The sequence below is a fragment of the Oncorhynchus tshawytscha genome, linkage group LG28 (genome assembly GCF_018296145.1).
Source record: "Oncorhynchus tshawytscha isolate Ot180627B linkage group LG28, Otsh_v2.0, whole genome shotgun sequence".
NCBI classification, from domain to species: Eukaryota; Metazoa; Chordata; class Actinopteri; order Salmoniformes; family Salmonidae; genus Oncorhynchus; species Oncorhynchus tshawytscha.
Genome location: NC_056456.1, coordinates 33,651,335 through 33,679,296, shown reverse-complemented (window position 1 = coordinate 33,679,296; position 27,962 = coordinate 33,651,335). Strand labels below are relative to the sequence as shown.

Sequence of the window (27,962 nt, the reverse complement as noted above, 5' to 3'; positions counted from 1 at the left end):
ATAGTTATACTGGTCCTAGATGGTTGTTCCCTACTGGGTCCAGGATAGTTATACTGGTCCTAGATGGTTGTTCCCTACTGGGTCCAGGATAGTTATACTGGTCCTAGATGGTTGTTCCCTACTGGGTCCAGGATAGTTACACTGGTCCTAGATGGTTGTTCCCTACTGGGACCAGAATAGTTATACTGGTCCTAGATGGTTGTTCCCTACTGGGTCCAGGATAGTTATACTGGTCCTAGATGGTTGTTCCCTACTGGGTCCAGGATAGTTATACTGGTTGTTACGGATACAAGTATCCTGTGTGTGTATCCTGTGTGTGTGTGTGTTTCTTTTCTCTCCTTCTCCCCTCACAGGTGAAAATCATCACTCCCCAATCAGTCACCAATCATCAATCAGAAGACACACCTCCTCCTGTTTCCTACCCAATCACAGTTCCTTTCCCTTGGTTTAAAACCCTGTCAGTTGTTTGCTGTGGAGCTCAATCTCTCTGTAAATGCCATGTCTGTAGATCGCTCTGTTTCACTCTTTATGTATTGAGCACCTCCATATCACTTTGTCCTCACCTGTGAGTATTGTTTTTGGTTATGGTGTTTGTTTGCTGGTGGGAAAAGGGGGAACCAAGACAAGTCGCCCATGGACATACACTACCTGTAGGTAAACTTTGTTAAATACCCTAGTTAGAACTGGGCGGACCACCCACTATTTTTGGTTAGTTAGCTGTTGTTGAAATAGGCTAGTCTAGCTTAGGGGTGTTTTGGATGCTTATTGTTTCTTTCCTTGGGTCCAGCTCAGCCCCTTTTCCTGCTCCCCCCATTACCGTGTGTTTCCAATAAACCCTGAGTTTGACGGTAGATTTCAGTAGTCGTGGTTATTTCGTTCTCACTTTTACTTTGTCACTATAATTTGCATGAGTTAAGTTACGGGTCTCGTTACCATCCCCCCCCCCCTTCTGTCGGGCCAAAAGGGATTCGTAACACTGGTCCTAGATGGTTGGTCCCTACTGGGTCCAGGATAGTTACACTGGTCCTAGATGGTTGGTCCCTACTGGGTCCAGGATAGTTACACTGGTCCTAGATTGTTGGTCCCTACTGGGTCCAGGATAGTTACACTGGTCCTAGATGGTTGGTCCCTACTGGGTCCAGGATAGTTACACTGGTCCTAGATGGTTGGTCCCTACTGGGTCCAGGATAGTTACACTGGTCCTAGATGGTTGGTCCCTACTGGGTCCAGGATAGTTATACTGGTCCTAGATGATTGTTCCCTTCCAATACTGGGTCCAGGATAGTGACACTAATGCTAGATCGTTGTCTGAGATCAGTGATGGGCAACTGGCGGCCAGCTGTTTTTCTCTTGTTACGTCAGTTACTGATGGGCTAGCTGACTATGTTAGCTTACAATTTTTAGATTGCTAAATTAGTTTAGCGGCCAGCTTTCTAAACTTGTTATCATGGTCGAATTACCGGCCAGGGAGGCCCCATAATTTTTTGTCAGTCTCACTCATATTAGACTGCAAATATTTCTCTCCAACATATGGCAAAATGTGTAGATTTGAGGGAAATTAGCTGTAAAACTGCAAAGTCTTCTCACCGTCCCATGGCAAAATGTATATAATAACAATCAGGATGTTGTGTCCAATGGGGTGAATGCAGATTTTATAGCCACTATTCTTCATCAGTTGGGTTACAGGTGATAATGCTTATTGCTAATAGCACATTTGATAATATAGACCATGCATAGGCTATATCCAATATGTTCAAATAATTCGAGCATAATTTATCAGTATGTTAGGCCCATTTTTGGTGGTGGTAATTATAGCTTAGATGGTGTCAGCGTGAACTTATTTTAATTAATTTTGGAATATGTCCTTTTAACAAGTCACCAGAACTGAGCTTCGCAGTCCTTCTACTTAAACATTCTCCCGGGGAGGACCCTGGACCCCCTAATCAAGAGGACTGGAATCAGTCACACTCACAGTTTAAAACATGCACAAAATGGTCCTCTTTACCTAAAAGCATAATGGTCATGACTTTCTTACAGTACCAGTAAAAAGTTTGGACACCTGCTCATTCAAGGGTTTTTCTTGATTTTTACTATTTTCTACATTGTTGAATAATATTTAAGACGTCAAAACTATGAAATAACACATATGGAATCATGTTGTAATTAAAGTGTTCAACCATTAAAACTATATTTTATATTTGAGATGCTTCAAAGTAGCCACCCTTTGCCTTGATGACAGCTTTGCACATTCTTGGCATTCTCTCAACCAGCTTCATGAGGTAGTCACCTGGAATGCATTTCAACAGGAGTGCCTTGTTAAGTTAATTTGTGGAATTTCCTTCCTCAATGCGTTTGAGCCAATCAGTTGTGTTGTGACAAGGTATGGATGGTATACAGGAGATAGCCACTATTTGGTAAAATAGAAACAAAGTCCTGAAGGCACTGTAATCACTTTTGGTAAGGTATTGACAATATCATTGACAATATAAACATTAGAATAACACTATCATAATCAGTTGACTGTTCCTTCATTGAGTGTTCGTTAATCTATCCTACACAGTCGTTAATCCAGCTCATATTTCTAAAACACCCCTTTTATCTATGATGGTTGTTGAAACTGTTCTTTTTAAACATTGGATCTAATCTTTAACCAAGGTTATGGAACGAAAATCCTTGATGGTGGGTTCACTTAGTTGTCATACAAGCTATTAACAAAGGTGTTGGCACAGAAAACGCTGTAAACGTTTTACTTTTGATGGGGCACACACACAGTGGTGTAAAGTACTTAAGTAAAAATACTTTAAAGTACTTTTGGGTGTGTCTGTACTTCACTATTTATATTTTTTACTACTTTTACTTCACTACATTCAATAAGAAAATATTTTACTTTATACTCCATACATTTTCCTTGATACCCAAAAGTACTCGTTACATTTTGAATGCTTAGCAGGACAGGAAAATAGCCAAATTCACACACTTAACAACCGAACGTCCCTGGTCATTCCTACTGCCTGTGATCTCGCGGACTCACTGAACACACATGCTTAGTTTGTAAATGATGTCTGAGTGTTGGCATGTGCCCCTGGCTTTCTGTTTAAAAAAAAGAGAATATGGTACCATCTGGTTTGCTTAAAGGATTGTACCTTTTTTTTCTCTACAATTTTCGCCTAAAATGACACCCAAATCTAACTGCCTGAAGCTCAGGACCTGAAGCAAGGATATGCATATTCTTGATACCATTTGAAAGGAAACACTTTGAAGTTTGTGGATCTTAAATTAATGTAGGAGAATAACACATTAGATCTGGTAAAAGACAATACAAAAAAAAATGCACATTTAAAACATAAATTAAATTAATCTTTGAAATGCAAGACAAAGGCCATACTTTCAGATAGCAGTCTAGGTGTAATTTTTATTCTGGCCAGCAGACGGCAGCAGTGTGTGCCAAGTTTCAGACAGATCCAGTGAAGAATTACATTACTGCACACAATTTTGTATCAAGTCTGCCAGGAGTTTACCGAAATGTGTAGAATTGGTCAATTGATACATTTTGAAGTACATAGCTATGGTAATTAAACATTTAAGTTTACACACTCCCAGGAATGTCATACATGATGGATCATTAGATTATACACTAACTTTCACACATCTAGACGGCGGGGTGGGTGTGACAGCAGTGGGGTCAAACTGTAGACTCCATTTCCTACATTTGAACATACATTTTTTTCAAACAAAACTCTGCTACATTTAATCTCTGAGACCCTCAGCGGCGAATATATCAAACCAGTTATTGTGATAAGTGTTTTGTTGTGCATTCTCCTCAAACAATAGCAAGGTAATTTTTTCACTGTAATAGCTACTGTTAATTGGACACTGCAGTTAGATTAACAAGAATTTAAGCTTTCTGCCCATATAAGACATGTCTATGTCCCGGAAAGTTGGCTGTTGTATACAACATCATGCTAGTCACATTAGCGCACGTTAGCAACAACCATCCCAGTTTAGGGACACCCATCTCGTTCGTAGAGGTTAATAGAAGGAATTTGAAATCATTTATACTTTTGATACTTAAGTATATTTTAAACCAAATACTTTTAGACTTAAGCAGATTTTACTGCGTGACTTTTACTTGAGTCATTTTCAATTAAGGTATTTTTACTTTCTCAAGTATGACAATTGGGTACATTTAGCACCTGGGTTGTTATACAAGCTATTAACAAGGGTGTGGGCATGGAAGCACACACACACACGGGCACACCTTTCGCTGTTATCACTCTCACCTTAAGCTTTCTCCAGTATGCTGTGTTCAGCTGCATGTCACACAGACTTCCACCTGCTGTTTATTTAAGTGATAATGCCAGGGAAGCCGGTGTTTGTTGGATATATTGACACGGGTGTTTCGTCTCGGGCTGGCAAACTGTGTCAATATATCCTCCAAACACCGGCTTCGAGGGCATTATGAATTTACGTCAGACTTCCATGTACTATATCCCCTAGAACCAGGCACTAGCATCACCCCTTCATCTCTGTGGCTTGTGAGACCATCAATCGGAGATTGACTTAAATTCCCATCACAGGATTCATTGTTGCCGTATTAATCCCTGACTATAGACCATGATTTGTCATTGAATTGAAGCAATATGGTATATCTTGTACCATTTGTAGCAAAAGTTAATTTATGTCAAATTTGTTGACTGAACGTGTTGAATGACTGAATCAACAGTAAATGTAAAATATTTACAATAGCTTTTTTGTCACCTAGTGAACTCCTGTGTAAATACATCTCTGCAGTAAAGCACCCAGTAACTGTTGGAAAACCCAGATTTTTAGGATATATTTTTATTCACAATTTCTTACTGGAAATAAATGATAGGAAAGTGGAGATTAAAATGGAAATATTAAACTGTAAAACCGTTTTGTGTGTATTTCTTGGTTTTCAGTCTTAGTACCTACCATCGCCATTTTTAAAAAAGATTCATAGTACATGACAACCAGACATTGAGTACTCAAACATTAAAGTGCTAATTACATACCCATTCTCAAAGTTGATCCAGTGAAACCTGTTAAGGTGGTTGGCAGTAGGGCGTCAATTGAACACATTCATTTAAAGCAAATACCTCAAGCTGGCTAAGGAGGCAAATGCACATTCTCCATGCCCAATTGCCTATACAGCACAATAAAACTAGTTGAGGAGTAATGCAGTAGCCTAGTGTATCAATGAGCAGAACATTGGAATGTCAATGCTGACAATAGCTCAAACTTAATCATGATAAACACACCCGTTTTCCAAACTCTGTCCAAAGACACTAGTTGATGGGTGCAACGGCATTGAATCAATGGAAGGTATAGACACCATGATGATGTCAATGTGGACGGTATCTCAAGTCGGGTGTGAAGCAGACAATCCCTGAGAGAAATCCATTGCTGCATGGTCACTACCATGATGTCATATCTACTGTATCACGAGGCACTAGTCCCAAATGGAACCCTATATGGGCCCTGGTCAAAAAGAGGTGCACTACATAAGGAATAGAGTGCCATTTGGGATGCTGGCACAGTCTCTGATCTGATCTCAGACCAGATTGAATGGATTCTTAGCAGCTCCCGTGGGAAAGCAATGTATCTGTTCCTCTCTCTAACTCCATCTAACTATATCGGCAGAAGGACTTATCCTATCAAGGCTAATTTAAATGGTGACCTACAGTGCATTCGGGAAGTATTCAGACCCTTATTCTAAAATTGATTAAATAGTTCCCCCCCCCCATCAATCTACATACTAGCCCATCATGACTAACCAAAAACAGATTTTTGTTTTGCAAATGTATTAAAAATACAAGACTGAAATATCACATTTATTCTGACCCTTTACTCAGTACTTTGTTGAATCACTGTTGGCAGCGATTACAGCCTCAAGTCTTCTTGGGTATGATGCTACAAGCTTGGCACACCTGTATTTGGGGAGTTCCTCCCATTCTATTCTGCAGATCATCTCAAGCTCTGTCAGGTTGGATGGGGAGCATTGCTGCACAGCTATTTTCAGGTCTCCCCAGAGATTTTCAATCGGGTTCAAGTCCAGGCTCTCGCTGGGCCACTCAAGGACATTCAGAGACTTGTCCCGAAGGCACACCTGCGTTGTCTTGGCTGTGTGCTTAGGGTCATTGTCCTGCTGGAAGGTGAACCTTCGCCCCCAGTCTGAGGTCCTGAGCGCTCTGGAGCAGGTTTTCATCAAGGACCTCTCTGTACGTTGCTCCATTAATCTTTTCCTCAATCCTGACTAGTCTCCCAGTCCCTGTTGCTGAAAAACATCCCCACAGCATGATGCTGCCACCACTATACTTCACCGTAGGGATGGTTCTCATTGTCTGAGCGTTCTTTAGGTGCCTTTTGGCAAACTCCAAGTGGGCTGTCATGTGCCTTCTACTGAGGGGTTTCCGTCTGGCCACTCTACCATAAAGACCTGCTTGGTGGAGTGCTGCAGAGATCTGGAAGGTTCTCCCATCTCCAAGGAGGAACTCTAGATCTCTGGCAGAGTGACCATTGGGTTCTTGTCCACCTCCCTGACCAAGGCCCTTCTCCCCCGATTGCTCAGTTTGGCCGGGCGGCCAGCCCTAGGAAGAATCTTGGTGGTTCCAAACATCTTCCATTTAAGAATGATGGAGGCCACTGTGTTCTTGGGGACCTTCAATCCTGCAGAATGCTTTGGTACCCTTCCCCAGATTTCTGGTCACAACTTGCAGACTTGTTTACGTGTTGCTGTGCGTTTTTTTTGCCAACCTTACTTTGCTACCTGACAACTTTTTAATTACCGTTTATATTTTTTTTTTTTCCCCTCACTGAACTTTTTTTCATTCAACTTTTTCACTCCCGGACGCTTTATCTGGACATGGTTCGTCAGGATCTCCAACAGCCGAAGCTAAGTAGTAACATTAACATGATGCCTTCTAATTGCAGTCGCTGTACTCATAATATACAGGAGAACGATCGCCTTACGGCGAGGATAGCTGTGCTGCAAGCCCAGCTTCAGACGCAATCGTTAGGCAAGGGTAATTTCAGTGTAGGAAAGGATGAAACAGCGTCTGTGCCACCAGTAAGTACAGATAGGAACGTTAGAATAAATCCCCTCGCACGGTCCCCCGCAGCCGGACAACTTTCTCATGGTTTCTGGAGGGAAATGCTGTAGGAATGCTGTAAGAATGCTGTAGGAATGCTCAACCTGTGTCGCTCATTCAGCCGAAAGAAACTTTCAACCGGTTTTCCCCATTAAGCAACGAGTCGGAGTCAGAGGCCGAGCCTTCTCTTGTCTCTACTCCTCCCGTTACGGGGTCTGAGATGCCGAAGCTTCCCACCATTAGCTTTGACAAATTGAAAACTCTAGTCATTGGCGACTCCATTACCCGCAGTATTAGACTTAAAACGAATCATCCAGCGATCATACACTGTTTACCAGGGGGCAGGGCTACCGACGTTAAGGCTAATCTGAAGATGGTGCTGGCCATAGCTAAAACCGGCGCGTGTAGAGAGCATAGAGATATTGTTATCCACGTTGGCACCAACGATGTTAGGATGAAACAGTCAAGAGGTCACCAAGCGCAACACAGCTTCAGCGTGTAAATCAGCTAGAAATATGTGTCGGCATCGAGTAATTGTCTCTGGCCCCCTCCCAGTTAGGGGGAGTGATGAGCTCTACAGCAGAGTTTCACAACTCAATCGCTGGTTGAAAACTGTTTTCTGCCCCTCCCAAAAGATAGAATTTGTAGATAATTGGCCCGCTTTCTGGGACTCACCCACAAACAGGACCAAGCCTGACCTGCTGAGGAGTGACAGACTGGGCACGAACCCAGAGTCTCTGGTGGCACAACAGTACAGCGCCCTTAACCACTGCCCCACCCGGGAGGCTGTCCCTAGAATTTCTAAGCAAACAGCTGGAGGCAGGGCTTTCTCCTATAGAGCTCAATTTTTATGGAATGGTCTGCCTCCATGTGAGAGACACAAACTCGGTCTCAAACTTTAAGTCTTTACTGAAGACTCATCTCTTCAGTGGGTCATATGATTGAGTGTGGTCTGGCCCAGGAGTGTGAAGGTGAACGGAAAGGCTCTGGTGCAACGAACCGCCCTTGCTGTCTCTGACTGGCCGGTTCCCCTCTTTCCACTGGAATTCTCTGCCTCTAACCCTATTACAGGGGCTGAGTCACTGGCTTACTGGTGCTCTTCCATGCCATCCCTAGGAGGGGTGTGTCACTGATGTGATCTTCCTGTCTGGGTTGGCGCCCCCCCTTGGGTTGTGCCGTGGCGGAGATCTTTGGGCTATACTCGGCCTTGTCTCAGGATGGTAAGTTGGTGGTTGAAGATATCCCTCTAGTGGTGTGGGGGCTGTGCTTTGGCAAAGTGGGTGGGGTTATATCCTTCCTGTTTGGCCTTTTTCGGGGGAGTCATCGGATGGGGCCACAGTGTCTCCTGACCCCTTCTGTCTCAGCCTCCAGTATTTATGCTGCAGTAGTTTGTAACGGGGGGCTAGGGTCAGTTTGTTATATCTGGAGTACTTCTCCTGTCTTATCTGGTGTCCTGTGTGAATTTAAGTATTCTCTCCTTCTCTTTCTTTCTCTCGGAAGACCTGAGCCCTAGGACCATGTCTCAGGACTACCTGGCATGATGACTCCTTGCTGTCCCCAGTCCACCTGGCTGTGCTGCTGCTCCAGTTTCAACTGTTCTGCCTGTGATTATTATTATTTGACCATGCTGGTCATTTATGAATATTTGAACATCTTGGCCATGTTCTGTTATAATCTCCACGCGGCACAGCCAGAAGAGGACTGGCCACCCCTCAGCCTGGTTCCTCTCTAGGTTTCTTCCTAGGTTTTGGCCTTTCTAGGGTGTTTTTCCTAGCCACTGTGCTTCTACACCTGCATTGCTTGCTGTTTGGGGTTTTAGGCTGGGTTTCTGTACAGCACTTTGAGATATCAGCTGATGTACGAAGGGCTATATAAATACATTTGATTTGATCTTGTGTTATTGACTGTACGTTTGTTTATCCCATGTGTAACTCTGTGTTGTTTTTGTCGCACTGCTTTGTTTTATCTTGGCCAGGTCGCAGTTGTAAATGAGAACATGTTCTCAACTGGCTTACCTGGTTATGTAAAGGTAAAATAAAAACAAATGTAAAAAAATCTGTGCCTCGACACAATCACATCACAGAGCTCTACGGACAATTGTTTTAACTTCATGACTGCCTCGCCTGGTTCACCAACTACTTCTCAGAGTTCATTGTGTCAAATCGGAGGGCCTGGTGTCCGGACCTCTGGCAGTCTATGGGGGTACCACAGGGTTCAATTCTCAGGCAGACTCTTTTCTCTGTATATATCAATGATGTCGCTCTTGCTGCTGGTGCTTCCTTGATCCACTTCTACGCAGACAACACCAATCTGTATACATCTGGCTCTTTGGACACTGTTAACAAACCTCCAAACAAACCTCCAAACAAGCAACACTCCTTCTGTGGCCTCCAACTGCTCTTAAATGCTAGTAAAACTAAATGCATGCTCTTCAACCGATCGCTGCCCGCACCCGCCTGCCTGACAAGCATCACTACTCTGGACGGTTCGGACTTAAAATATGTGGACAACTACAAATACCTAGGTGTCTGGCTAGACTGTAAACTCTCCATCCAGACTCATATTAAGCATCTCTAATCTAAAATTAAATCTAGAATCTGCTTCCTATTTTGCAACAAAGCCTCCTTCACTCACTCCGCCAAACATACCCCCGTAAAAATGACTATCCTGCCGATCCTCGACTTTGGCGATGTCATTTACAAAATAGCCAAAGCCCCATATACTACCCACCACTGTATGCTCTGATCTGTATGCTCTCTTCGGCTGGCCCTCCTACATATTCGTTGCCAGACTCACTGGCTCCAGGTCATCTATAAGTCTGCTCGGTAAAGCCCCGCCTCAGCTCACTGGTCACCATAACACCCGTAGCACGTGCTCCAGCAGGTATATCTCACTGGTCATCCCCAAAGCCAACACCTCCTTTGGCCACCTTTCCTTCCAGTTCTCTGCTGCCAGGGACTGGAACGAACTGCAAAAATAGCTGAAGTTGGAGACTTATCTCCCTCACTTATTTACTTTAAGCATCAGCTATCTGAGCAGCTTACCAATCACTGCAGCTGTACATAGCCCATCTGTGAATAGCCCATCCAACTACCTACCTCATCCCCATATTGTTTTTATTTACTTTTTTGCACACCAGTATTTCTACTTGCACATCATCTGCACATCTATCACTCCAGTCTTAATTTGCTAAATTGTAATTACTTCGCGACTATGGGCTATTTACTGCCTTACCTCCTTACTCCATTTGCGCACACTGTATATAGTGTTATTGACTGTACTTTTAACTTTTTTTTTTTTGTCGCACTGCTTTGCTTTATCTTGGCCAGGTCGCAGTTGTAAATGAGAACTTGTTCTCAACTGACCTACCTGGATAAATAAAGGTGAAATACATTTTATTTATATATGGAGAGGTGTGTGCCTTTCCAAATCATGTCCAATCCATTTAATTTACTACAGGTGTACTCCATACAAGTTGTAGAAACATATCAAGGATGATCAATGGAACAGGATGCACATGAGCTCAATTTCAAGTCTCTTAGCAAAGGGTCTGAATACTTATGTGAATATGAATTTTATACATTTGCAATAATTTCTAAACCTGTTTTTGCTTTGTCATTATGGGATAGTGTGTAAATTGCTTTTTACGTTTTTTTTATTCAATCCATTTTAGAATAAGGCTGTAATGTAATAAAATGTAGTCTCATTATCCTTAATGAGTTGTTGCCTCCATGTGATTTTTTAACATTCTGATTGTTTGTTTTTAATTGTTTTTCACTTTAACCCACCTCCCCAATGTGTGGGCCTAAACCATTTTTTACATTTATATATGTAGAACATTTCCTTTATATGTTAAAGTGATTGCCACTTACGTAAACAATGTGTGCGCGCGCGCACACACACACACACACTAACACAGAGCTGTAGGGGTGATGCTAGTGCCTGGCTCTGGGGGGGGGAAGGAACAGGTACAATACATGCCTGTATTCTGATTGTCCATCACCACTAATGTAAACACACACACCAGCCACAGAGATGTAGGGGTGATGCCAATGCTTGGTCTACAGGATATTGTACATTTATACAAAAGGTGTGTCTAATCCTGAAGGCTGATTGTTTAAAACCGCATTCCAGCCGAGTGTCTATTCCACAAATTACCACTGGCTAAATCTATGACTTTAAAATGCCTATTTACTTTGTTCCATCTGACTGCGCAATCCACTGTCTCATCAGCCCAGCCAGGCAATTTATAAACTTCATCTCCACTATAAAAAGCATCTAGACATCTCACATTTCTTTTAGACTAACATTTAGTTGTCATCAGTAGAGATTTGTATAAACCTTGATATCTGTTGCAAATGTCAGAGAGACATTGTTTCAATATACAACTTAGATCTCCAGCTGTCCCATAGTAATGAACATGTCGGGAGTCACAATGAGAGAGACGGGCAGGCAGCTTTTCTCAGCCAGTCGAAATCATGAATCAGTATAATTTTTAAGGATAACAAAACTATCAATAGAAAACAGGTAAATGAAATGAAATTGTAGATGGTTAACTCTTTCCAGCTTCAGACTGAAGTGATTGTGTTAGCTGTGTTGTTGGCTCCTCTCAACAAGTGTCCTGACGAGAGAGCTCATTTTCTACACCAGGCGAAATCGCTCATCATTAGCTCATAGTTATGGATATATCCAAATAAATGCCACTAAGAAACAGCTTAAACGCAAATGCAGCTACTGTACTTTGTTATTTTGACTTCACTGTTTGACATGACTAAGTTAGCCGTAGTTGGGGAGCTAGCAAGCAAGGGATAAGAACGTTGTCAGCCAGTATGGCAATGGAACATTTAGAATAAATGACTGGGTCGCGTCCATAGATACAGAACAAAAAGCCTGAACGACTGGGTCGCGTCTATGGCAACCAAACCAATAGAACGAATGACCAAGCCCGCTTGGGTAGCAACTCTAGAATTGTGTCGGGACTATATCTTGAGGAAGGATGAATAGTAGGAATACATTTATTAAAATATGTATATAAATTATATTATGAATTCTATTATCAATACATTAGCAATAGTGATTACAGAACGTATTCATACCCATTGTCTTATTCCACACTTTGATGTGTTAGGCTACAACTTGAATTCAAAATGGATAACATTTTTTCTCTCACCCATCTACGCACAATACCCCATGATGACAAAGTGAAAACATGTTTATAGAAATGTTTACGTATTTATTGAAAATGAAATACAGAAATATCTCATTTACATAGCTATTCACACCCCTGAGTCAATACATGTTAGAATCATTGACAGCGAATACAGCTGTGAGTCTTTCTGGGTAAATCTCTAAGAGATTTGCACACCGGGATTATAATTTTTGAAATTCTTCCAAGCTCTATCAAATGAGTTGTTGATCATTGCTAGACAGGCATTTTCAAATCTTGCCATAGATTTTCAAGCCGATATAAGTCAAAACTGTAACTAGGCCACTCAGGAACCGTCAATGTCATCTTGGTAAGCAACAATAGTGTATATTTGGCCTTGTGTTTTAGTTTATTGTCCTGCAGAAAGGTGAATTTGTCGCGCCGTGTCTGTTGGACAGTAGACTGAACCAGTTTTTTCTGTGCTTGGCTTTTTATAAAAATAAAACTTCCTAGTCCTTCCCAATCTTTATTTCACTAGGCAAGTCAGTTAAGAACAAATTCTTACCCTAGCCAACACTGTGCCAATGGTGCACCGTCCTATAGGACTCACAATCACGGCCGGATATGATTCAGCCCAGATTCAAACCAGGAACTGTAGTGACACCTCTCGCACTGAGATGCAGTGCCTTAGACCACTGAGCCCTTTGGCTAATAACTTCGCTACGCTGGAAGGGATATTCAATGTCTGCTTGTTTACATTTTGATCTTTGTGGTTGAATCTGTGTTAGCAATCCACTGCTCGATTGAAGGACCTTGCAGAGGATTGTATGTGTGGGGTACAGAGATGAAGTAGTCATTCAAACATCAGGTTAAAACACTAATATTGTACACAGAGTGAGTCCATGCAGCTTATTATGTGACTTGTTAAGCACATTTTTACTCCTGAACTTTTAGGCTTGCCATATCAAAGGGGTTGACTTGAGACATGTTTTTATACATTTGTAAAAATGTATGTGTAGGCTAGTGAAACAAAATCTCAATTCAATCCAAATTCAGGCTGTAACGCAACAAAAATCTGAAGTTACTGTAAGGGTGACTCACTTCTTACTGACACTCCAGGAGGAAGTGAAAGCAAGGCACACAATGTACGGAATCCTGTAGCACACAGTCAAACATGCTGTCATGTGCGCACACGCAGGTGCCGAACGGATTTGGTCAGATCTACAATAAAGATAAAACCAACATTCACTTAATTCCAGGAAGCACTTAACTCCAGTGTAGCATAATACGCCAGGAGTCAGGTGCGGAAGGTGAGTTTAATAAAGAAATGATTCAGAACGTGAGAAAAAACAATATTACCTAATGACTGATGTCAACTCCGGGCTAAATGAAGAGGGAGTAATCACAGAGTAAATGATGACCAGGTGTGCGTAATGATGGACGTTGACCTCCTGAGGGTGGGAGGCAGCAGGAGTAGGCGAGACGGTGGTACACCCTGCCAAAGGTGCTTCAACAAAGTACTGAGTAAAGGGTCTGAATACTTATGTAAATGTGATATTTCATATTTGTATTTGTTATAAACTTGCTAAAAATTCTAAAAACCTGTTTTTGCTTTATCATTAAGGGGTATTGTGTGTAGATTTAGGGGATTACATTTTGTTTTTTTACAATAAGGCTGTAACAACAAAATGTGGAAAAAGTCAAGGGGTCTGAATCCTTTTCGAATGCACTGTATGGTATATGTGCTTGGTCCACAGCCATTGGATTTAAAAATGCTTTGTTATAGACAGGGGCCTGTGATTGGTCAGATACAAGTGTCATATTTTCCTAATAAAACACCATAGTTAAACTGTGCTCGACCAGATATTAGCATTAGCATGTAGATTCCGTAGAGCGAAATGGCTTGCGTTGAGTCCTGGGTTCCCACGGACACAGTAGTATTTTTCCTGAGCCCGTGTGACTTAGGATGTGAAATCTGAAAGCACTTGAAGCTAGGATGTCCCTCCTACAATTTCATTTTTTTCTTCTGACTGTCCATCAACTACTGGCTGATAACCTAAACATCACAGCCACTGACAAAGCACATGCTTGCAATCGTTACATCGTAGCGCAGCAGGAGTGTGTTTTTTCATCACGGGTATCACATTCAGAGATCGATATATAGCCACTCATCTCAAATAATGAATAGATTTTAATCAAAACAGTTTGTCATAGAGGGATAATATTAATATGAGATGAAAGGCAAGTTCTTGAGGAGTTCAGGAAGCTAAGCTAGAGCTCTGTGAAACATTCACAGCGATGGGGGCAGACGTTTTGATCAAGAGAGACCTTTAGAAAATATGCACATTTTCTCTAACACTAAACATACAGATATGTATTTTACAGTTATAAGGAAGTTGAAATCGTATACTTAGTCGTGTTTTATAATCTGATCATTCTATATTTAGAAAGCATATAATCTCATTTCAAGCCTTATTCATACAGTTTTGTTGAATAGGAAATACATCGTATAAAATATTTTCTATTTGTACTGTGTACTTGAGCTTGTGTCCTCAAACGTACCTATACCTCAACAATGTATAAACTATGTTTAAGAGAAAGGTGAGATTTTAGCCTTACTTTGAGTAGGCCTATGCAGCATTACTAGTTATTGTTTATGGCCCCCTCATGATAAATTAAGATTACATTTAGTTACATTTAACTGGTGAACAAAAGACCCAGCCGCCCAGAACATGACACTAGCCCAGGACAGGACTAGACTAGTAGAACACTGAACATTCATTTTGGTGAGAGAGAGAACAGGAAGAATAATAGATGCATGACAGATAGATACTTGAGCATGTGTCATCAAACGTGACTACACAGCAGCAATTTATAACTATGTTTACCAGAAAGCTGAAATTTTAACCTTTGAGTATGCATCATTGCTAGTTATTGTTTATGGCCCTCCCCTGATAAATAATTACTTTTGGGGATTACGTAGATTCCATGTAGTTACATTTAGCTGGTTAACAAAAAGACCCAGCAGCCCAGAACATGACAGTCGCCCAGAACAGCACTAAAGTAGTACATCAGGAAAAACACTTAATTGTGGTGAGAGAGAGAATAGGAAGAGGCCTTGACAGTGTGTCGTCTCCCTCTGTTAATAGCGAGCTAATACTAGATGCATGATAGATAATTTCCTTTGTCTTTACTTTTACTATATGATAGATGACTTTCTCTATATGATTGGGGCGGCAGGTAGCCAAACCGGAAGATTGCTGGATCAAATCCCGGACCTAGCAAGGTAAAAAAATATGTCGTTCTGCCACTGAACAAGGCAGTTAAGCCACTGTTCCCCGGTAGGCCGCCATTGGAAATGTGTTCTTAATAAAAAGATAGGTACTATAGATGATCTAGGGACATGTTTATGGATTTGATATCGTCAGGGGAAAACCTCTGGTTGAAAATGTTGAGGTGGAAGCAAGCACTTCAAGAGTCTTTCACTGCCTCATATGGCTTCCTACCTCCCTGTCTACACACCCCCACAGTGTGTGAGGGCGGGGATTGAGCAGAGAGCCGTATTCACACGCTCTTGACAGAGTGATGCTGACACACTCGGTTGAACTGGCAGCTGCTGCCGCTGCTTCTAGAAAGAGGGGTGTGTGTGTGTGTGTGTGTGTGACTCCACTCCAGGGAGAGTAGACATAACAATTTCCAGAGCTATACAAGGAGAGAATCTGTACAGGAGGGGAGAACTCAACAGGAGTCGGTTGACATTGGGATATTATGCATAACAGCGGTAAGTGCTGTGTTGTGGCGCGTGCTCGGCAGTGATTCTTTCCAGTTTGAGATCTATTTATACGACTTGTGACCATAGCGGCGGGAAGATGTTTTGTTATTTTATGTAGAATACTAATGATATATGATGTGATCTTCCAAGACATTGATTCAGCTTTGATCTAACTACTAAAGGAGCACCATTGTGAGAAGTGGCAGAGCCAAACTCCATGCACTCCGGACCGCTGCTGTCCGCTGCACCTACCCAACTATTTTTGTCTCCACATATTTGGCATTTTTATGAAAATCTTAGAATATTTGGCCAAGGGACGTTTCTGGTTGATCTAAACCAGTAAAACAGGAAGGGAAATGGGTTCAAACAGGATTGAGTGCCGTAGCAGCAAATATGTTGAATAAACAACTAATAAGCATGGAGGCTCATAAATTTGACCAAATTACCTTATAATCTTTCAGTCTAATACCGCCATTTGCTTATTTGTCATCAGAACAACATATTACACTGCACCGACCTGGTGACAATAAAATATTTATATATTTTAAAAAAACATGCTTTTTGAAAGTAGTTAGGCCTACTGTCCTCTAAGTTTAGCTGGAGCAAATATTATAGATATACTGACAAGATACAGGTCTCTCCGCCCTAACGAGGGCTATATCAGACTGCTAATACAGGACTACTGAAGGCCCAGTGCACTACATTTGTGAATACATTTTTAAAATATATACAGTACCAGTCAAAAGTTTGGACACCTACTCATTCAGGTTTTCTTTATTTGTACTATTTTCTACATTGAAGAATAAGCGAAGACATCAAAACTATGAAATAACATATGGAATCATGTACTAACTAAAAAGTGTGAGATATCAAAATATATTTTATATTTGAGATTCTCCAAAGTAGCCAACCTTTGCCTTGATGACAGGCTCTTGGCGTTCTCTCAACCAGCTTCATGAGGTAGTCACCTAGAATGCATTTCAACTAACAGGTGTGCCTTGTTCAAAGTTAATTTGGGGAATTTCTTTCCTTTTTAATGCGTTTGAGCTAATCAGTTGTGGTGTGACAAGGTAGGGGTGGTATACAGAAGATGGCCCTATTTGGTAAAAGACCAAGTCCATATTATGGCAAGAATAGCTCAAATAAGCAAAGAGAAAACGACAGTCCATTATTACTTTAAGACACGAAGGGCAGTCAATTCAGTGGCAAAATCCATCAAGCGCTATGATGAAACTGGCTCTCATGAGGACAGCCACAGCAAAGGAAGACAAATTTAACTCTGCTGCAGAGGATAAGTTCATTAAGAGTTATTGCAGCCCAAATAAATGCTTCACAGAGTTCAAGTTACGGCCACATCTCAGCATCAACTGTTCAGAGGAGACTGCGTGAATCAGGCCTTCATGCTTGAATCGCTGCAAAGAAACCACTACTAAAGAACACCAATAATAAGAAGAGACTTCCTTGGGCCAATAAACACCAGCAATGGACATTAGACCAGTGGAAATCTGTTCTTTGGTCTGATGAGTCCAAATTTGAGATTTTTGGTCCAACTGCCCTGTCTTTGCGAGACGCAGAGTAGGTGAACGGATGATCTCCGCATGTGTGGTTCCAGCCGTGAAGCATGGAGGTGGTGGTGTGATGCTTTGCTGGTGACACCGTCTGTGATTTTAACCAGCATGGCTACCACAGCATTCTGCAGCGATACGCAATCCCATCTGGTTTGCGCTTAGTGGGATTATAATTTGTTTTCCAACAGGACAATGACCCATCACAACTCCAGGCTGTATAAGGGCTATTTGACCAACAAGGAGAGTGATAGAGTGCTGCATCACATGACCTGGCTTCTACAAATCACCCGACCTCACCCCAATTGAGATGGTTTGGGATGAGTTGGACCGCAGAGTGAAGGAAAAGCAGCCAATGTGCTCAGCATTCCAGGTGAAGCTGGTTGAGAGAATGCAAAGCTGTCAACAAGGCAAAGTTTGGCAACTATGAAGAATCTAAAATAGATTTTGATTTGTTTAACCTCTTATCACGGCAACTACTTTGATACATTCACCCTGGAAGGTAAATAATGTACTTACATTCAGTAATCTTGCTCTGATTTGTCATCCTGAAGGTCTCAGAGATAAAATGTAGCATAGTTTTGTTAGATAAATACATTTTTATGTCCAAATGTAGGCACTGGGATCTACAGTTTGACCACACTGCTGTCTCTGGCTCCACACCCACCACGCCCGGCCACCTAGATGTGTGAAAGTTAGTGTATAAGCTAATGATCTATAATTTATGACATTCCTGGGGGTGTGTAAACTTAAATGTTTTATTACCATAGCATTTTGTATGTTCTCTATAGTTATGTACTTGAAAATGTATCAATTGATCAATTCGGCACATTTGGGCAAACTCCTGGCAGACTTGATACAAAATTTTGTGCGGTAATGTAATTCTTCACTGGATCAGTTGGAAACTTTGCACACACACTGCTGCCGTAATATGTACATGTAGGTAGAGTTATTAAAGTGACTATGCATAGATGATAACAGAGTAGCAGCAGTGTAAAATGGGGGGGAATGCAAAAAGTTTGGCTAGCCATTTGATTAGATATTCAGACTTCTTATGGCTTGGGGGTAGAAGCGGTTTAGTAGCCTCTTGGACCTAGACTTGGCGCTCCGGTACCGTTGCCATGAGTTAGCAGAGAGAACAGTCTATGTCTAGGGTGGCTGGAGTCTGACAATTTTTAGGGTCTTCCTCTGACACCACGTGGTATAGAGGTCCTGGATGGCAGGAACCTTGGACCCAGTGATGTACTGGGCCTTTCGCACTACCCTCTGTAGTGACTTGCGGTCGGAGGCTGAGCAGTTGCCATACCAGGCAGTTGCCATACCAGGCAGTGATGCTACCAGTCAGGATGCTCTCGATGGTGCAGCTGATCCTTTTGAGGATCAGAGGACCCGTGCCAAATCTTTTCAGTCTCCTGAGGGGGAATAGGTTTTGTTGTGCACTCTTCACGACTGTCTTGTTGTGCTTTGACCATGTTAGTTTGTTGGTGATGTGGACACCAAAGAACTTGAAGCTCTCAACCTGCAGCCCCGTTGATGAGAACGGGGGCGTGCTCGGTCGTCTTTTTCCTGTAGTCCACAATAATCTCCTTTGTTTTGATCACGTTGAGGGAGGGGTTGTTGTCCTGGCACCACAGGTCTCTGACCTCCTCCCTATAGGCTGTCTCGTCGTTGTCGGTGATCAAGCCTACCACTGTTGTGTCATCGGCAAACTTAAAGATGGTGTTGGAGTCGTGCCTGGCCGTGCAGTCATGAGCGAACAGGGAGTACAGGAGGGGACTGAGCACGCACCCCTGAGGGGCCCCTGTGTTGAGGATCAGCATGGCAGATGTGTTGTTACCTACCCTTACCACCTGGGGGTGGCCCGTTAGGAAGTCCAGGATCCAGTTGCAGATGGAGGTGTTTAGTCACGCTTTGCCTGTTTGATGGTTCATCAGAGGGCATAGCAGGATTTCTTATAAGCTTCCGGGTTAGAGTCCCACTGCTAGAAAGCAGCAGCTCTAGCCTTTAGCTCAGTGCGGATGTTGCCTGTAATCCATGGCTTCTGTTTGGGGTCACTGTGGGGACCACGTCATCAATGCACTTATTGATGAAGCCAATGACTGATGGTGTACTCCTCAATGCCATCGGAGGAATCATGGAACATATTCCAATCTGTGCTAGCAAAACAGTCCAGTAGCTTAGCATCTGCTCCATCTGCCAAGAGTATGCAGTCGTGGACAAAAGTTAAGAATGTGGAAATTAATATTTGTGTCAGTTTGCTGCGTCAGTGTCTTTAGATATTTTTGTCAGATGTTACTATGGAATGCTGAATTATAATTACAAGCATTTTATAAGTGTCAAAGGCTTTTATTGACAATTACATGAAGTTGATGCAAAGAGTCAATATTTGCAGTGTTGACCCTTCTTTTTCAAGACATCTGCAATCCACCCTGACATGCTGTCAATTAACTTCTGGGCCACATCCTGACTGATGGCAGCCCATTCTTGCATAATCTATGCTTGGAGTTTGTTAGAATTTGTGGGATTTTGTTTGTCCACCCGCCTCTTGAGGATTGACCACAAGTTCTCAATGGGATTAAGGTCTGGGGAGTTTCCTGGCCATGGACCCAACATAGATGTTTTGTTCCCTGAGCCACTTAGTTATCACTTTTGCCTTATGGCAAGGTGCTCCATCATGCTGTAAAATGCATTGTTCGTCACCAAACTGTTCCTGGATGGTTGGGAGAAGTTGCTCTCGGGGGATGTGTTGGTACCATTCTTTATTCATGGCTGTGTCCTTAGGCAAAATTGTGAGTGAGCCCACTCCCTTGGCTGAGAAAAACCCCACACATGAATGGTCTCAGGATGCTTTACTGTTGGCATGACACAGGACTGATGGTAGCGCTCACCTCGTCTTCTCCGGACAAGCTTTTTTCCGGATGCCCCAAACAATCGGAAAGGGGATTCATCAGAGAAAATGACTTTACCCAAGTCCTCAGCAGTCCAATCCCTGTACCGTTTGGAGAATATCAGTCCGTCCCTGATGTTTTTCCCGGAGAGAAGTGGCTTCTTTGCTGCCCTTCTTGACACCAGGCCATCCTCCAAAAGTCTTCGCCTCACTGTGCGTGCAGATGTACTCTCACCTGCCTGCTGCCATTCCTGAGCAAGCTCTGTACTGGTGGTGCCCCGATCCCGCAGCTGAATTAACTTTAGGAGACGTCCTGGCGCTTGGACTTTCTTGGGCGCCCTGAAGCCTTCTTCACAACAATTGAACCGTTCTCCTTGAAGTTCTTGATGATCGATTTAGGTGCAATCTTACTGGCAACAATATCCTTGACTGTGAAGCCCTTTTTGTGCAAAGCAATGATGACGGCACGTGTTTCCTTGCAGGTAACCATGATTGACAGAGGAAGAACAATGGTTGGATTCATTAAAACTCATTTTTCAACCACTTCCCAAATTTCTTGTAAACAAACTATAGTTTTGGCAAGTCTGTTAGGACATCTACTTTGTGCATGACAAGTAATTTTTCCAACAATTGTTTACAGACAGATTATTTCACTTATAACGCACTGTATTACAATTCCAGTGGGTCAGAAGTTTACATACACTAAGTTGACTGGAAAATTCCCAAAAATTATGTCATGGCTTCAGAAGCTTCTGATAGGCCAATTGACATCATTTGAGTCAACTGGCGGTCTCTAGGAGACAGAACGAGTCTCCTTCCTGAGCGGTATGACGGCTGCATGGTCCCATGGTGTTTATACTTGCGAACGTGATACCTTCAGGCGTGTGGAAATTGCTCTCAAGGAAGAACCAGACTTTTGGAGGTCTACAATTTTTTTTCTGAGGTCTTGGCTGATTTCCTTTGATTTTCTCATGATGTCAAGCAAAGAGGCACTGAGTTTGAAGGTAGGTCTTGAAATACATCCACAAGTACATGAACGTACTTTGGTGCGAAAAGTGCAAATCAATCCCAGAACAACAGCAAAGGACCTTTTGAAGATGCTGGCGGAAACAGGTACAAAAGTATCTATATCCAAAGTATAACGAGTCCTATATCGACATAACCTGAAAGGCCGCTCAGCAAGGAAGAAGCCACTGCTCCAAAACCGCCATAAAAAAGCCAGACACGTATTACAAACCAAACACACCTGTGAGGTAAAGCATATTTGACTTTCAACAGTCAACAAGAAAAACTGCCTATTTGTTCTGCAAGTTTACTGGCAGATGTCAATGATGAGAATTGAGAGGCGAGACACATCTTTGTCTTTGTTAGATGGACATGGTATCGTGGCCATGACACCATCAGCAGGAAAGCCATTAAAGCCTTAGGTTTAGGTCCATTGTAAATACAAGTGCCTGGGAAGTATACTTAAGCAATAAGGCTCGAGGGGGTGTGGTATATGGCCAACATACCACGGCTGTTGCGTCATGCCTAAAAACATCCATTAGACGTGGTATATTGGCCATAAACTATAAACCCCGAGGTGCCTTATTGCTATTCTGAACTGGTTACCAATGTAATTATATTAAAAATTAAATATTTAAAAATGTAAAATAAATGTTTTGTCATACCCATGGTATGCGGTCTGATATACCATGGCTGTCAGCCAATCAGCATTCAGGGCTCAAACCACCCAGTTTATAATCAGTGTCTTATGTCAGACGCCAGTACACACACACGTACATGAAGCAGAAATGAATACATCAAAGTAAGACAATACTGATATCCAGAGCCATTTATTTTAGCATGTCTCTACTTCTAACTGTTGTTTAATTTACCAATGCAAAATGACCCCAGTTTCATGTACGGTAAGCGGTGGTGAGTGGAGTAGTGTCACTGGATGTCCCTTTCCAGTTAACTTCAGATCTACTTGAATCAGACAATTTGCAGACGATTGTTTCTTGAACCATTGTCCTTTATGAGAAAATGACACTTAATTAGTAAACACAGATTCATGCAGGTGTGGACTTTACTGTAACACACAGACAGTCAATATTCTCATTAACACATGGGGGTGGGGGGTGGGCTGGGGGAAGCTGAGGTTTAGACAAGACAGCAATACCTCATCTTACTCAGGCACAGAGGGAGTCACAGGAAGAGATAAGGATGGAGAGAGGGAGACACAGAGAGGGGAGAAAGGAGACAGAGATAGATACAAGATTCTGAGCGAGTGACCCTAGTAGGCAGTGGGTAGCTAATGATAAAAGCTCTGGGGGGCAGCGTGGTGATGTGCTGGGAGTCCCGGGCCCATCCATGACCCCCTTGGTTTATACCCAGGCCAAACGGGCGGAAACAACCTATTCTCATCCCCGCTCTCTCACTGTCATTGTGCTCCCAGAGCTATCCTGATGCCCTCCATTGTGTGCCGAACGCTTTCCGCAGCTCTCAGGAGTTCCGATGGATCGTCGCCATAAACCCCTCTATTATGGCAGAACCCCCAGCACCACGTTTGCTGCGCTGGTTTTTACCATTCACCGGCCACATTTTGGACTTCTCAGCTAATGTCACACAAAGCCACATCAGGAAATCAGAGGAGAAGCACACAACAGAAGTACTTGTTTTTATGATATGAAACTGATTTAGTTTAAATGATAAGCCTATAGATTTAAAACAGGTGTAGAGGGATTGGGGTGACTGGAAGGGCAGCTTCTCTGAGGTGTGTGTGGAGCTTCGACTCATCTCACTTCAGTCTCTCGGTGGACCCACTCTCCCCAAGTAGAACCCCACCTGCCACTATATTTTAATTTACGTTAAAATGCCGTATTCAACGGGTGTTGAGCGTTCGTAAATTCATCAGTTATTCTGCACTCTGACACAGTCAGACGAGAGTACTCTGAAATCAGAGTACATTTAACTGACAGTCTTCCTCCAATGTATGTACAATAACATAATCCAGAGATTTTCGGTACATTAGGAGAGGAGTTGGAGTTTAAAATGGCTAGATTTGTGTGTTCTGTTTAATGTTTGCTCAGCCCACATGCTCTATATATGTAATGTATACAATAACTATCTCCTGATATACCTGACCATATTGAAAACTCAATGCCACTCTTGCTAAATATAGTTTCAGAATACTCAAATCTCAGGATATAAAATTAACTTGGAAAACCCTAAAATAATGGCAATAGGAAAAACAAAACATTCATGATCTACAGCAAATCCTTTAGTGGACCACAAAAAATATATAAAATACTTAGGATGCTAAATAAGTGACAAACAAATAGAAATGTGTCTCATTACTCAACAATATGAAAGCAGATCTAATTAAATGGAAAAAAATCGTCCCATAAATCTTACAAGTAGAATATTTCCTCTTCAGAATGGCATGGCTCTCGAAGTTGTTAATTGATTTCTCGGTTACCACACCGAAGACATTCTTATAAAAAAAAGCATACTTGATCATAAGACTTTATATGGGCGAATAAAAATAGAATAAAAAGGAAAGTTCTACACCTTAAGTCTGAGGGTGGTGTTACGTTCCCCCAGCAAGAAAACAAAGTCACTGACAACAGCCAAAACAGGTGGGGTTTTAGGAGGGGTTATAAAAAGACTCTCATAGGGGTGTTCATTGAAAATTGCATAGCAAGAACAACTATGGTCCAAAATTCCTCCTGACCGTTGTGCGGGTCTGATCCGCAACTACATAAAATGTTTAGTTGAGGTTATTGCTGCCAAAGGAGGGCCAACCTGTTATTAAATACAAGGGTTCACATACTTTTTCCCAACCTGCACTGTGAATGTTTACACTGTGTGTTCAACGAAGACATGAACAATAAGTGTTTGTGTGTTATTAGTTTAAGCAGACTGTGTTTGTCTATTATTGTGACTTAGATGAAGATCAGATACAACTGTATGATCAATTTATGCAGAAATCCAGGTAATTTTAAAGGGTTCACATACTTTTTCTTCCCACAGTATATATATATATATCTCATCATACTATTTTGTTGAGGTACTATTTCATTATTGGTTTTGTTAATGACATCACTACTGCATGTTAACCTCCCCAGTAATGAATCATCCTTGAAAGCCCTGGCAGGGAATCTATTTATGACCATTACACTATAAGACACAGTCAGAATAGACAGCTCAATATATATATATATATATATATTACCTTAACATACATACCGTGGCTTGGACAATGAAACATGTATCTGTGTGCCTGCATGACTAAATGGCCCCACAATTCATCATTATGACACTTTATTAGCCCGACTAGCTTTAAAAAAATTCATGGAGATTAAATAAGAGTAAATACTACAACTTTACATTACAAAAAATAATTGTTAAGTCTTTACATTAAGTTGCTTTTGTACCTGTGTTGTAATTGCTCTAGTGATGTTGTATTCAAGCTGCAATATGTAACTTTTTTAGGGAGACCGACCAAATGCACATAGAAATAAGAGTTATAGAGCTTTCATTCTCATCATTCGCCATTTCTATGCATCCTGTTCTTTAGTTTAGTTTTTGCATCTTTTACTTTGGGTTTTGTACAACAGCTTCAAACAGCTGAAAATACAATATTTGTGGTTCTGGAAAAGATATTTCACAGAGGTTTAGATGGACAATGAGTCTTCACAATGACTGCTTGTTTTGTCACATCAACTGAAATTAGGCAAACTATTAGAATTTTATCAACTAGGAAATGGCAGAGCGATTTCTGCATATTGCATCTTTAAATAACAACATTGTATTAAGAACTTAATACATTCTAGTTAGAGTAATTACAGAGTAACTACACAGGTCGAAGAGCAGTCTAATGTAAACAGTTACCAGATGTTTAAGAACTCTATCACACCCAAAGGCAAAATTGTAAAATTCCGTTTTAGACTAGTTGATTGATCGGTTTGTCTGTTTTTCTCTGAGGAGGATTTTATTACACTTAACTCTCACCACATTGGGCCATTAGAGTAAAACGTGTACTCTCTGTTCCATTTCAGAGCAATGCTCGGCACCCTGGGGACGCTGGATGAGTCTGAGCAACTATGAGGACGGCTGTGTGTGAGTCAGTAACAACAGGAGTGTGAGTGACTTGCCGGACGGAGGCGATGGTTTCCGGGAGGCTCCTCATGTGATTTTCCCTGACACACCCATGCCTCCTGCTCCATGTGGGAAACCTAGGATGGAACACACACACTGCTATGCACAGTCACTGGGACAACTGCCTGTGCAGCCACTCTTTCACACACTCTGACACGCATCACCGCCACCGCCACCGCTCAGACTTGACAGAGGAAGAACCCCGGAATTTTCCAGAACCAATTTTCCGGTATGTTTGTGAATCTTCGGCGAATCCGCAAGTGCCAGTGCTTGCAGCTAATGACCACGTGCCTGGTGCTGTCGGTGGTGATGGTGTGCTGGGATGACAGCGTGGTGAGCCACGTCAAGGCCTACTCCTACCGCTACCTGGTCAACCGTTACACCTTCATCAACAAGAGCTTCACCATCCCGCGGCAGGAGGCCCACATGTTCAGCAACCACCGCTACCTGCTCAACCACCCGTATAAGTGCTCAGGAGAGAAGAATGTTTTACTGCTGCTGCTAGTCAAGTCCTCCCCAGAGAACATTGAGAGACGGCGAGCCATACGGTCGACGTGGGGCAACGAGACCTACATCCACCAGACCCTGGGGGTGACGGTGAAGGTGGTTTTTGTGCTGGGCCTCCCCAAGCAGCAGGAAGCTGCCCATACTCGGAGGAGCCGAGGGGGCACCCAGCACAACCTTGTCCGTGAAGACCGCTTGAATGGCGACTTGGTCCAGCAGGACTTTGTGGACTCGTTCCACAACCTAACCCTCAAGCTTCTGCTACAGTTTCGGTGGGCGCACGCCTACTGCCCGCACGCCCGCTTCCTCATGACGTCTGATGATGACATTTTCGTGCACATGCCCAACCTGGTGCGCTACCTTCAGGACATAGACAGGAAGGGCGTTACAGACTTCTGGATCGGTCGCGTGCACAGAGGCGCGCCACCCATCCGCCGGAAGGAAAGCAAGTACTATGTCCCATACGAGATGTACCCGTGGTTGGCATACCCAGACTACACGGCAGGGGCGGGTTACGTTGTCTCCAGAGACGTGGCGAACAAAATCTACCAGGCTTCGTTGACCCTCAACGCCTCGCTGTACATCGACGATGTCTTCATGGGCATCTGCGCCAACGCCATGGGCGTGTTGCCGCAGGAGCATGTGTACTTCTCAGGTGAGGGCAAGGCGCCCTACCACCTGTGCATCTACGACAAGATGATGACGTCGCACGGCCACGTGGCCGACATATACGAACTCTGGAAAGCCGCCACGAATCCGGAGGTCAAACGGGTCACGTCAGGACTCTTTGGGAGGTTGTATTGCACAGCTGTGAAACTCACCCTTCTCTGTAGACCTTATTTCTTAAACAGCTACCCCTGCAAGGCAGCCTTGTTGTAGTACAGTAAACCCATGTACTGTGTTTGGTCCAAAATAGAGCGAGGGATCATTTTGTACCAAATTTTTCTTTCATCGGTCTCCCGTCATTTGAAAAGGATGAAGGAGGGAAGGCCTGTTTTTTGTGTTGATGGAGGAAGATACCCATGAGTCAAATCTATTGCTGTAAATTTGGGTTTTACAGTGACCTATCTATATGGCTTTATAGTGACCGTCTATCTATATGGCCAGCAGTGGTCCAATTCTTGATATCTTTACGATGTATTGAAGAGCAGAGACTGAATGTGATGAATAAGGAGATGCTATCCAGAGATAAGGATGACAAATAGGATTCTAAGTGAATTTCCGCACCCACATCTCCTTCCATGAAACTAATTGGGAGAATGGCCTAAAATTCTGTTATTCTGTTGGTTATACTGCTGTGGTTTAAAACCAACTGTGGATGGACACAATTGGCTCATTGTCTGTCGTTTCACAGTAAGGGTTGCTAAAGTTAAAAGGAAGATACCATTCATTTTTTTAAATTTCAAAATGTACCCAATGTCAAGGATGCATTTGAAACTGACAGCAAGCATTTCAAATGGATGTTGGGGGTTAAAGAAGTCTTCAAAACTCTGCAGCCATAAGGTGGCAACTGTCTTAGGTGAAGCAGTACATTAATGTGTAGCATATGTTTGAGTTATTAGTGGTGACTAGTGACATACTGTGCCCGTGGTTGGCATACCCAGACTACATGACAGGGATGGGTTATCATGTGCGAGTGCCAAAAGTGTCTGTTACGAGGTGGAAAATTCCACAGAGATTCAAAGTATTATGCATATCAGCTGATCTCTTATCATTAATGAACATTTAAATGAACATTAATGAATTGTTCTGTAAATTAAAGGAGGATGCAGGTGGGAAATATACAGCTTGTTTCAAGCAAATTCTTTGTATTACATTTGGAAACCCTAACCAAAGC

The 27,962-nt window shown here is 42.5% G+C and overlaps 1 protein-coding gene across 3 annotated transcripts; it reads left to right on the top strand.

Moving 5' to 3' along the window:
* The first annotated feature begins 476 nt into the window (after positions 1-476).
* LOC112227140 (lactosylceramide 1,3-N-acetyl-beta-D-glucosaminyltransferase A) lies at positions 477-27,909 on the top strand. 3 transcript variants are annotated; one of them, XM_024391993.2, is made up of 2 exons: positions 477-565; positions 25,522-27,909. In XM_024391993.2, exon 2 carries the CDS (start codon positions 25,853-25,855, stop codon positions 27,002-27,004), a length of 1,152 nt encoding a protein of 383 aa, XP_024247761.1. In that variant the 5' UTR covers positions 477-565; positions 25,522-25,852; the 3' UTR covers positions 27,005-27,909. The 3 variants fall into 3 exon arrangements, with proteins under 3 accessions (XP_024247761.1, XP_024247762.1, XP_024247760.1); XM_024391994.2 differs by lacking the exon at positions 477-565 and adding an exon at positions 13,425-13,565; XM_024391992.2 differs by lacking the exon at positions 477-565 and adding an exon at positions 15,848-16,036.
* Positions 27,910-27,962: the final 53 nt, after the last annotated feature.

Coding starts and splice junctions, on each gene's coding strand:
- LOC112227140 (XM_024391993.2), top strand. CDS start 25,853: ATGTTTGTGAATCTTCGGCGAATCCGCAAGTGCCAGTGCTTGCAGCTA.